The sequence below is a fragment of the Psittacula echo genome (assembly GCF_963264785.1).
Source record: "Psittacula echo genome assembly, chromosome: 1".
NCBI lineage: Eukaryota > Metazoa > Chordata > Aves > Psittaciformes > Psittacidae > Psittacula > Psittacula echo.
Genome location: NC_137735.1, coordinates 25,250,490 through 25,262,750, shown reverse-complemented (window position 1 = coordinate 25,262,750; position 12,261 = coordinate 25,250,490). Strand labels below are relative to the sequence as shown.

The window sequence follows — 12,261 nt, the reverse complement described above, 5'->3', positions numbered from 1 at the left end:
GCAGTATGAAGTGGGGGGAAACAGATAACTTTGTTTTCTGTGTTACAAAGATGATGATAGAAAACAGTTCAGTTCTTTTTTTGAACTTGCAGTTTGGGGCTATTTCTGCAATAGCATATTCAGGATAGAATTCAGCTGCCTATACACCGGTGTCTAATGCTATTCTAGATGAGCTTGGACATTCAGCCTGGCCTGCAACTGAACTGCAGAAGGGTCTTGGTCTCCCATAGGTTCTGTGCCCTATCTTACAGCTTATTTGGATGTAGATGCTTTAGGGTATCTCAAATGGCAGTAGATGACAAAGGATAACCTGCCCTGGATGTCCATGTGTGTGCTCTTCCCACAGAGCTGCACCTTCCTCAAACGATAAAAAAGTAACCAAGATTTGAATTGACTGTAATGGTGAATTGAACATGAATTGAAGCTGAATGAAGAGAAATGGGAAAAGGCTTCCTGAAAGTTGCACACATTGTACATGGCATTCACGTCTGAAAGGGATTATTTATGAACAGATGACCCAAAGCTTGAAGAAATTGATAAACTTGCTGAGAGATACATTAGAGCTAAAACTAATTTATGCTTATAATTTATCTTCAGAATAGGAAATCATGCAAACAGGACTGTTTAAGACAGTTTGGGGAATATGTCAATACGTTTTATTAACAGTAGCTGAGATTGTCAAAGAAAATAGCTATACTCTTGCCAAATAAAGAAGAACAGTTTATTAGAAGCTGGCAACTGTCTGTTCAAGATAAACAACTTTGGGATGGTAGATAAAATAAAAAAAGACTTAAACCAGACTAGTTGAGAGAATGCTTCTTAGGAGTGTTTGAATTCTCCTTGCAAAAAGAGGCACACTTGAAATAACAAGATAAACAGTAGTGTACAGTCTGATCAGAAACTATACCTGTGTCCATTCATTTGTCTGGGGATCGTAAGACTCCACTGTATTAAGGTATGTTTGACCATCATATCCTCCAACAGCATACAACTTGTCACCAAGGAGACATACTCCCACTGCATCTCTGCTAATGCTCATAGAGGCCACAGCAGTCCATGTATCTGTTTTTGGATCATACCTAAGAGATAGTTTGTGTTATGCTCTAAAACTGTTGCCAAAATGTAATAGAAAAAAACACTGGAATTGATGCTCTCAAGGTAGTAGAAAGCAGGTATTAGGACAGCACAGATTTGGGTGTTAATTTCAAAAGACTTTTTCCCCAAATATTCTCTTTGAAAATGTTTCTTTAGTCATCTGGTAACACAGTCAGTACTAGCTAGGTATCTACTTTGTGCTGCTTTCCATATAATAATACATATATACACATACAACTGCTCTTACTATATTTCTTCTTGTATGTCTAAATGTATCACTCCAGAAACAGCTCTGCTGCGATACCGTAGTAGAGCAAGTGCTTGCTCTAAGTGATAACTACTACACGTGAAAGCACAAGCTGTTGAAATTGATTGTGGTACTAAAGCCAATTACTTGCCATTTGAATCATATTATGGCTATACAGTATGTTTTTATGTGTAAGTTTCCTCTGCTCATGCTAAAAATAACACAGCTATCTTATGTTGTTTCTACTTACAGCTCTTCCCATAAATACTTCATAGATGAGCACTATTAGAATTACTAGCAGAATACACCATCAGAATATTACCTTTCTACGCAGTCTGACAGCCTAGATGTTAAGTTTGATGCTGGGGCATCATGACCACCTATTGCATACAAGAACCCATTCCAGGTGGTTACACCTACACCGCCTCTTCTTTTTGACATCTGAGCACAGAGGGTCCATTTGTTTGTATGAGGATCGAAACATTCTACTGACTTAAGACAAGAACTCCCATCTCGACCACCAACTGCATAAAGCCTACAAAATAATAAAAAAGTAAGTTAATATTGTCTGAACAAGATAAAGGTTCTAGTCATGCATGAAGGACTTTCAAGTTTATTAAAAAAGGGAATTAACTTTCAATAGAATGTTCTGTTGCAAAAACTCAGGGAAGATTTTACACTAATTCTCTTCTTATTGTCATAGTAACAATAACCTACAGAAAATCGGTATCTCTAACATGGCATTTAGGTTCCATCCTATGCATATAGTTACATGTTCAAAATTAATTCTATGACTTGACAAAGGCCCATTTCTAGGAGGGTCAGAGGGATAAAAGTCAGTAGTGCACCTGTGCATGCAACAGCTCTGCTCTGCCTTATCTTAGGCATTCAAGCATTTTTCTAGACCTGGGCTTTAGCTTATGACAGCGTGAATTGAAGTCCCTCACACCCAATAGGTGGCCCGGTTTGCTCAGACCTAACAAAAAGGCTTCTAACACTTGATATTAACAAAGGATCTTAAATTTTTGGAAAGGCTAAAAGGAAGAGATTGGCTTCAGGAGCACTCATCACTGATGAATCATTAAATAATCAAACTTGATAAAGATTTAATGCACAGAGTTTATAAGCAATCTGTGCTTAGCAGCAGAAATGCTCAGCACTATTATTTGGAAAGGTAGGACCATGGAAGCACTTCTAAAACAGAAGCAATGCTTCAGAAGTAAATTCCAGTTTGAGGGATCACCTGAAATATTAATAAAACCTTTTCATTGTGTATGGCACATTATAGTATTGTTAAATAATTAAATAAACATTGGATACCGCAGATTATGATAGTGTGATCAATTTACAAAAGTTTTTATGAAGCACTATTCAAGATGACCTCATCTTGGGAAACACTATTGTTTGTTTTTTAAATATACTTTGATCAAAAACATAAATACAAACATCCTGTAATATGGCTGACCTAGTAGTTCTTAGTAATAATTTTAGTACCCTTTAAAAACAAACAAAGACAGTTCCCATGTTTAATAACACAACCTCTTCAAGGTAAGAAATGTACTGAGGGACACAGAAAAATCCTGTTGCAGTTCCAGGAAGTTCACAACTGAAAATCAATCCTTTATACAACATATCATTTAAATGAAGTCCCCCACCTTGCCTCTCCCCAAAACACAACAGCGTTTTACTCACTTATGCACTTGTAATAGCTTGATTCAAATGCCACATGTACTTTCGGATGCTATACAGCAATTACACTTAGTCCAAAGGAAGACTGTAAAAATCACTAGGAACCATGGCCTACAAACAAAGACTGAAGGAGCTGGAGTTATTCAGTCCTGATGACAGAATACTGAGGGAACCTGTGTCTTTAGATACAAAAAGCTGTTGCAAATAGGAAAGAAAAGATGCATTTTCCATGTCCACTTTAGCTAGTACAAACAATGAAAACAAAATTTCAGCAAAAAGTTTTTAAGATTTGACATGAGAAGAACTTCACAGACGTACTAACAAGCAGGTTGCTTGTGGAAGTTATGGCAACTTTATCACTGGAGGTTAAAAACAAAATCGCTCTGGCTATGAGTGCTTTAGATATAATTGATTCAGCTTTGGGCTAGTAGAATTGATTAGGGAACTCTTTGCTGCAACTCTGTGCCTGCAACACAAAATGACCTAGCTGTCTGAGTATGTCTTGTATTAGGAATTAGGAAAATTTTCACTGAAAAACAGCTGTAGAAATTTCAGATAACACTCCAGACTAATTCTGCCAAAGCTTACTATTCTGAGTTAATGCAATACAACAATAGCAGTCCTCCATGATTTTACAGTAATTTTGGAAATTGATTATTCCAGCTATCACAGTAAGAGGAAATCACTGAAGTCTCTGTGAAAGAGAAGAACCATTTGCTCTTTTCTGTATTAAGACGTTAACTACTTATTAGCCCATACAGATGGCGTGTCATAAGCGATACTGAGGGGCACTGTGATGCTGTCGGGAAGCTTGCTTGACCCAATCCAGTAGCTTTTCTGTGAATGAAGAAACTTGGTGCTTTAATGCTATCCAACAGGTATCTATCAAGAGAAATTATTAATAGTCATTTAGGATGGTCCTGTAATTTCATTAAAATAATGAGATAGAAAGTAGAAGTTGCCTTCACATACTTTCCATTTAATATTGCCACACCAACAGTGCTCCTTGGGGTTGACATACTAGCTACAAAGTTCCACTGACGAGCCTGTGGATCCCATCTTTCTACTGTATTCAGGTAGCTCCATCCATCATGTCCTCCTACAGCATACATGGGACCTTCCAATACAGCTACTCCTAAAAAAACCAAAAAACCAGATACAAAACACCAATCACTTCTGTGTAAGGGCAAAAAGAGCACATTTTCCTAGTGACAGTCCAGTGTGTACCACATAATATTTAGAAACAAACAAAAAGAAATTTCCTTCTAGTAGCCAAAGCTGGATATAATCTGAAGGAGAAATTATGTTCAATAAGCAGTTGGCATTAAAATGATGCTTCTGCCTGAAGAATGAGGTTGATTGAAGAATGGGGTTGTAAATAAGTAACATCAAGAATGTTAGGCTTTGTTAGCCACTACAGAGAAAAGGAAATTACTAAGATAAGCTTTGCCAGAACCACCTGGTGGTTACTGATATGACAACGATCCTAAAACAAAGTGATGAAGAAATAACCACCAGGGGTCCGAAAGCCCACTACCACGTTTTTGTATGCATACAAGAGGCATTCTCTAAAAAGTATGATGTAATGTATGTAATCTAATGAATATGTATGTTTAAGGACAATATAAATCACCTCCTGGTTGATGCCTGGCAGAGACACGCTTGGAGAAGCTATCCCCCGTGTCTCTCGGCGCCACAATAAAGAATACCTGCTTGTCAACTTAAAACTTTGTTGGCGAGTTCCTGGAGTTTTCTCCAAATCATGCCCCTCCTAAACTTAATTTCTGAGTGTTTTTTTGCCAATCTTAAAACAGATGACCTTTTAGAAATATGCATTTAGCCTTTACAAAAACCTTACATACCAAGACCATGACGATGAGTGGACATAGGTGGCATTACACTCCAAGTTTTTGTTCTAGGGTTGTAGCACTCTACAGTATTCAATGTTTTCAGGCCATCTCTGCCACCAACAACATACAATTTATCATCTAAGACAGCAACTCCAAACTGTAGCCTTCGTCCATTCATGTTTGCAACAGGAGTCCACATGTTGGTACGAAGTTCATACTTTTCAATGCTTGTAGCTCCTGAATGACAACATATGCAAGTTATTAAAAAGGTCTGAATTATCAGGATAGCTTTTATTTCAGCAATATGCTGATCCCACAAGACACCATGACATCCTGCAGCATGTTCTTAAATTTAGGTATGCAAATAGTCTTTTTTGACTTCCTCAGGAATTAACTGCACCATTATAAAGGAGGACTTTCTCAGTGCTTTTCAAGACAAAAAGTAGGATTTATAATTGCTCTGCAGAATCAAGCCTATAGAAATACAAATAAAATCTGAAGCTATGTGACATCTACTAAAAGTGCTAATTTTACAGCAAGTGAAAAAAAACACTTCCTCTGCCAGAAAAAAAAAAGCAATTTTCTAACCTGCCAGATTCTTTCTAACTATCATTAAATAGTATGAAAGCGTGTATAGCTGTGACAGAACCATTTAACAATTGGCAAAAAGCATTTTTTATTTTCTTTTTTTAATGCATGTGCAGGTGACCTTTGTGCCTTGTCATTTTCTTCCTTTTCCAAATTACTTCTCACTTGAGTAAATAAGGATTAGCTTCCACTCGATTCAACATTTCACTCATAAAATCAACTGTTCCCTTCATGATTCCAAATCAACCATAAACCTAGCTTCCAGAATGTTTTCAGTATTGTCAAAGCTGCGGAGGTTTTTATAACCTAATAAGCAATGCACATTTAAGACATTTTATGTCCTACACTACAGAATCTTTGAATTTCAGAATTAACATGTTGTAAAAGTATCCATCAAACATTTATTTTGAAAAGAACCAAAACAGCTCATGAAATAATTATTTTACAAGGAAATACCTTTTGTTGCATCCATTCCTCCAACTGCAAACAACACACCCACTGTAGACTTCCTAGGTTTGGTGCGAGGACTTTGCAACATAGGTCGTCTCTCTGGCAACAGATGGTACTTCATTGCTTCCATAATGAGTTTTTGACATTCAATGTCATCCCTAAAGAGTGCATTATTTTCCATATCTGCCAGAAACTGTGAAAAAGAAAGAAAATTAAACAAGCTGTAACACTGTAAACAACATACATTCACATTTTAAGCTAAGCATTAAGTACAAAAAAGGAACATCACCTGATCTTAATGGATGATTTAAGCTTAATGGTCCAAAGAAAGAAAACAAAATCTCCTTGTGTTCCAGTGCCACTATAGGTATGTTCAGAAAATGGAATCAGGCTGCAGGTATGCAAGTCAGTTTAACCTCAGGCTTTTACTCCAGAATCCATTTAAACCTGAGGTCCATAAGAGCCACTTCAGGAACAGGTTAAATATTTTAATTTATATTCTATTCCTCACTCTGACAGTGACCCAGATCACAGTATATCAATTAATACAAGCCTTTGTTAAAAACTGTAACATGGTCAAGGCTGTGAGCAAATCTGACAACTGTTAAATTTTAAATCTGACAAATAAAATTAAATAAAGAGTACTAATAAAAGTTTTTAAGTTTAAAGATTCTAGGTCCTTTTGTACTCCATGTTTGTCAGGCTGCAGGAAGAATATATGAGTAGGCTGAGTGTCCCAACTGTAACTATTAGAAGTCTAGACAACCGGCATTTTTTTGAGCTGTAAGATATGGCCTGAGTAACAGAGAAAAAAAAGCAAGTGCCCCCCCGGGACTTGGGGCAGTTATCAGAACAATGACGAAAAGGCAGATGCCTCTGAACTGCCATCACAAAATCCAAAGAGTTTGTGAACATTTGAAATGTGTAATCCACAAACCAGGATACGAAGTCATTGTTGAGCTGTTGACAGACAACCAGTAACAGGTACACAAGTTCTGTGAAATTAGTAATCAGGAGTAGTAAAGGGACTCACTATCAAATAGTTGTGCATAATACGGTGTGCGTATCCCTGGCTTAAAGCTGCCTGAGAACTGCAAGGTGGCAAATATGACATCCAAGACTCCAGAAGAGATACAGATAAGTACAGACTGCTAAGCCTGAACACCTCTGTAACAGAAACTCTAACAGAAAACATAATTAACATACACAGAGAATAAACAAAACTTTCAAAGCCCTTTACCAGTGACTCTTGAGAAAACCCAGCCTTTCGAGTGTTTCTCTAATTGGCTGATGTTCTGATTCTATTTAAAATACCAAAAAAATGAAGCATTCACATGTAAATTGGCAGAGGGAACTTGATTTTCATTCTTGACTTTCACTGCTTCCCACTGTTTCTTCTTTTGACACAAAGCACCACTGAGCACTTGTGTCACTTCAGAAGGACACTTTGTGATTATAAAATAGTAAAATAAAAGTTGTTTTTTAACTGCCAGCATGCAATGCAATAGAAGTGCACATGGTTTGAAAAAAATAACAAACCCAAACCTAAATCTCATTGTATTTGCTACTTTTTTATATTTGATGTTGTCATAGTTGCACACATGAAGATTAAGGCTTGTACACAACATGACCAATTCAGACCTCCAGTATATTTTTCTGATAGACAAGCAGCATTCAATATTTAAAGCAACGCTCTGTGGGTATACAAGTTTTGCAACAACAGAATGCAACCAACATTTTCTCCGGTTTCAAACTCCTCCAACCTATGAAGAAGTTTTCTCATAGCACAGAGCCTCAATCTCTGAAAGCAACTTCATCTCATTTAAAAAGGAATGCAATCTAAGGTTGTTTTGGTACCCCCCAAAAAACTTGTGGACACTTTAAACTAAACCTACTCCACTGCAATTTTCTGCAAATATTCTTCAAAGAACTTGGAACAGACCTACTTAAACGAAAGCAAATTTTTCTGAAGTTTTACTACTTACATAGCTCCTTGTCTAAATGCATTTCTAACTAATCATGATGCGTTAGCATGAAATTACAGTAACTGCAAGCTTGATGAAGAGAAAGGTAGTGCAGATACTTAAGTACTAAGAATTTATGTCTAAAAGGAAGCTGAACTATCTTGTAACTCAGAAACTGCTTAATCATCTTTTTAATTAATTTATCACAGATGGAATAATTACAACCTGACAGCTTAAGAAGCTGCCAAATATTCATCCTTAGCCTTTATAAGAGCAAAAAGACATTTACAAATATTTAGGACACTGCTTGCATTAACCAAAGAAGTAACAGAATGCTATGTACAAAGAGATGCATGAACCCGCAGGCAATAAAACTAACAATTCATTATGATTTTTTGCTTCCAGTGCTACAGTTTCATAGTATTTCCCAGAAGATTTTATGTTTTGAAGTATCAATCTAACATTGTATGCATCTCTGCTTGCAACATTATTGATTTCACCAAGTTGTTCAATTTTCTAATTTAATTTCTTTCAAATAGCTTTAACCCTTCAACCATAAGATTGGAAACCTTTTCATTATATTATGCTTGCTGTCAGATGGCCTAAGATCATGTGATCATGAAGCAAAACATGATTCTGAAAATGTTAAGACTGTTTTGGGCACTTCAATTTACTCAATGTACTAATTGTTGCCATATTAAACACAGCTTTAAAGCCTTAATTTTTTAAAGTAACAAAAAGGCAACATAAAAATATTTTTAGAAATACAAGCACATATTTGAAGAAGGCATGAAGAATTAAAGATAAAATAAATGAAATATGATATTGCTTTGTATTTCATTCTGCTGTTTTCCTAATCAGTTACTGAGTGGGCATAATTTGATTTCAGTACACATTTCTGGGATAAATTCTGTACTTTCAGTTTCCAAAGATGTTTCAGTTACAGTCAATTGAGTAAAAGGAATTCAGCAGTAGTTACTTAGTTATCAATTAATCAAATGCTCAACAAAAGAATGATATCCTCCAGGTCAGCTGGCTTAGATTGTATCATGTTTCTAGAAAAAAGTGAATTACATAGCCAAGGTCACAACTGAGAAAATCCTGCCATTGCATATATAATAATCAGTGTTAAAATGTTAATACTAAAATGCTTGCTAGTGAATCTTACTATCCGTCAAGAGGATACCATGTTAGAGGTAATAAACAACATGTTGAATATGTGTTTTTTCACTATGAATGAATCACACTCAGTTTTTGTTATGTTAATGAATTTTATTTATTATTCAGATTCCATAAAAAATCCTGCTTTTTTAATTTAATAGAGAATTCTAACTAAACAAACTGAAAACAGTAAAGCAGAATCCTTGAACTCTGCAGTAGGTGTTAAATATTACTAGTGAAAGTCCAGCAAAGAACGTTAGCACAACAGAAGAAAGAGGGAGAGAGAAGGGGGGGAAACAAATAATTTAAAATATCAAACTTAGTTTACATGCATTCTATCAGGCTACACATGACACTAATGACAGTAGTCATTCCTAGAGGACTAGGAAAACTGTAATTCACAACTATTTAAACAAAATGAGCTCAAGTCTTCCTCAACATTGTGTATAAATTTCCAAGAAGTAGTATTGACTAGTAAGAACAAAAATACCCAAGGATGGTTTATCAAGAGTTAAGAGCAGAAAAATCACTCCAAGTAATTTATTCAAATTGTATTTCCTAAATCTCAAGGATAGCTTGAGATATCTCAAGGATAGCTTAATTATATGAAGAAAACTCACTGACCCAAGCTGTGCAAGTTCCATAAAGAAATGTAAAAAATACACCTTCTAGTGACAAAAATATCCATGATAAACCATTTTTCTAGGCAACAGAAGTGATGTTTTCCTAGTAGCTCCACCCCTTCTTGTGTCCTGACTGACCTCGGGTTAGGATCAAAATATCCTGTACTTCAGACAGACACAAACTATCATGTCTATACAACACACTAAGTTCTTATATGCAGCTCTAAGGATCCAAAGCATTAAGATTGCTGAAGCATTTATGATTTGTCAGTATCAATATATCAGTGCTGTAGACATTATGCCCACTATAACATGGTATAAACTAGAAAGGAATTGAACAATTTACTTGTGGAGCAAGCAGAGGCAGTCTAATGTAAGCCAGGAGTTTGCTAAGATCTTTCCTTCTCTGTTCCAAATCATGTCGAACCCACGTAAGTAGTGCATTCAGTATGGTTTCTTCATTAGGAATATTCATATCGTCACTTGCTAAAAGCTTTGCAATTTCAGTGGCCGGCAATAATAGAAACTCCTGGTTTCTAATTACTTCCATAAAGTTTTCCTGAAAAAGAAAAGCATTTTTAAGACAGGTGACATCCTACTTTGAATACATTTTATTGAATTCTTCCCCTGCTTTCCCTCCCTTCATGCCATCTCTCACTTGTGCCAGTAAATACCACTTAGAAAACTGACCTGGGAGGACGAGAAGAGTAAAATAAAAAGGTACTAAGTTATGTTGACCCCATATCATTTCCCCAACTCTATCATTGATTCCCAGACATATGTGCCGAAACAGTTGAGGAGGAAGTGTATGGACAGAAATGAGTAATGGGTTGTGGGAGTTATTACTACCTCAGCACTGCAAATTGAAGAAATATTTTTTAAAGTTAGTTCCTTTTTATTAAAAAAAAAAAAAAAGGATGAAAAAGATACACTTTGTTCCTCTCGATACATAGAACATAGAATACAAGCAAAGAGCACAACATCCTACAACTACTGGTTACTGGTTACAACTGTTTTCATTACAGTTAGATTAAATTATGGCCTTAAGTTTTCAGAGGAAATAAACAACACAATTTTATTGTTGATTTAAAATAGTGAAATAAAATAATCCATTTTGTAGGTTTTATACAGCTGATCTGATTGAGGAGCAAAACATACAAAGAAACCACAATATTGTACACACCTTGCTTTATTGACAATATTTACTTTTATAAGATTCAATTTTCTAATATTCATCCTATCATTTCCGGCAACAAATCCTTGCTTCAAAATAGGAAGGTGACAATATGTATCACTTCTGACACCGATACCCTATTACTTCATAATAATAGGACTTGAAGAATATTCTGTAAAGATTCTCATGAACTTAGGCAGAAAGAGCAGAAAAGTGTACAGAAACACAATCAGCACTATGAACTTACAGCGAGAAACCTAATGTAACAGAAAACAGCGAGAACAGGTCTATCCTTCTTCCCCATACACCTTTATAAGGCAGCAAAGGAAAGAACAGTAAAGGCAATCTATGAATCACAGTATGTTCTTTTACTTTGGTAACTCAAAACCCAGTTAACCTTGTACTTGAAACTGAGAGTAACTTCATGACAATAGAACAGTATTACAATCAATTTAGTAACACACTACTACTGATTGCTAGCTAGCTAGTCAATGGAATGCTGGGTTTGCTTTGCCATCGCATGTACCTCCAAAACACTTGGAGGATAATGTGCATTTGATCCTTTCACAGGAAAGTCTAACCAGGCCTAATATCAACATCAGCCTCATTTAGTATCTTGCTAAACAACTTAAAAAAAAAGAATTGCACACTAATGAAAAGAGCTCTGGATTAGAAGCACATACATGTTGGAAAAAATTAGGAATTTTAGGTAAAAAATGAAGGAGAAACTTGGGAGCAGAAGCTGGACCTGGGCTACAAAACAGGTACAAATTTAGCATACAAAATAGCAACAAAAACATACAATACAGTTTGGCATTGCCCATGCAAAAGGCATCATGACAACAAAGTGAAAAAAAGTAACACTTCTTCCCTTTTATTGCTTAATCCTTTCAAAGCTGTACCTCAGTACCCAAAAGCATTAACTAAAAAATGCTGAGTAAAGAGGAAAAAACTAGTAAAGAGTAAACCAGTCTGCCTTGCATGAAAGCCACACATACATAACATGGCTACAAGATTTCTCAGGGGAGAGATGAAAGTCAGCCTAATCCCTAGGTAACTCTGGAGCTGAAATTAGGAAAAGACTTGAAAGTGTTATCTGTGCACAGACTGTGTTCCTGGATAGAATTTGGAAAGGGAAATTTAACATTTAGTATCTGAAAAGCTTCCCTATTAGAGAGATCCAATGGGCTACACAAAAGTAGTGATTCCAAGTGAAAACTGTAGTAGATTAGAAGGGAGAGATAATTGTCTTTTCCTGTTTAATTCATTTAACACTCTGTATCACAACATGAAAGTCAAGAAAATGAACAAATACAGGAATTGAAAACGGTTAAAGGACTGTACCAGTATCCAGTAGCACTACACATGCCCTGTTTTTTATTTAAATGCTTGGAAGTAAAATTGAAGCTGAAAAAGTGAT

At 35.9% G+C, this 12,261-nt stretch overlaps 1 protein-coding gene across 3 annotated transcripts in view; it reads right to left on the bottom strand.

The window, feature by feature from the left end:
- Positions 1 to 12,261, bottom strand: part of KLHL5 (kelch like family member 5) — a gene marked incomplete at its 5' end in the record, with an annotated part of 39,605 nt that overhangs the window by 1,287 nt on the left and 26,057 nt on the right. For all 3 annotated transcript variants that reach the window (XM_080631922.1, XM_080631923.1, XM_080631924.1), the window contains 6 exons: positions 908 to 1,079; positions 1,665 to 1,877; positions 4,004 to 4,166; positions 4,894 to 5,118; positions 5,926 to 6,112; positions 10,014 to 10,226. In XM_080631922.1, coding sequence (XP_080488048.1) covers positions 908 to 1,079; positions 1,665 to 1,877; positions 4,004 to 4,166; positions 4,894 to 5,118; positions 5,926 to 6,112; positions 10,014 to 10,226 — 1,173 coding nt within the window. The remainder of the gene's footprint in view (positions 1 to 907; positions 1,080 to 1,664; positions 1,878 to 4,003; positions 4,167 to 4,893; positions 5,119 to 5,925; positions 6,113 to 10,013; positions 10,227 to 12,261) is intronic.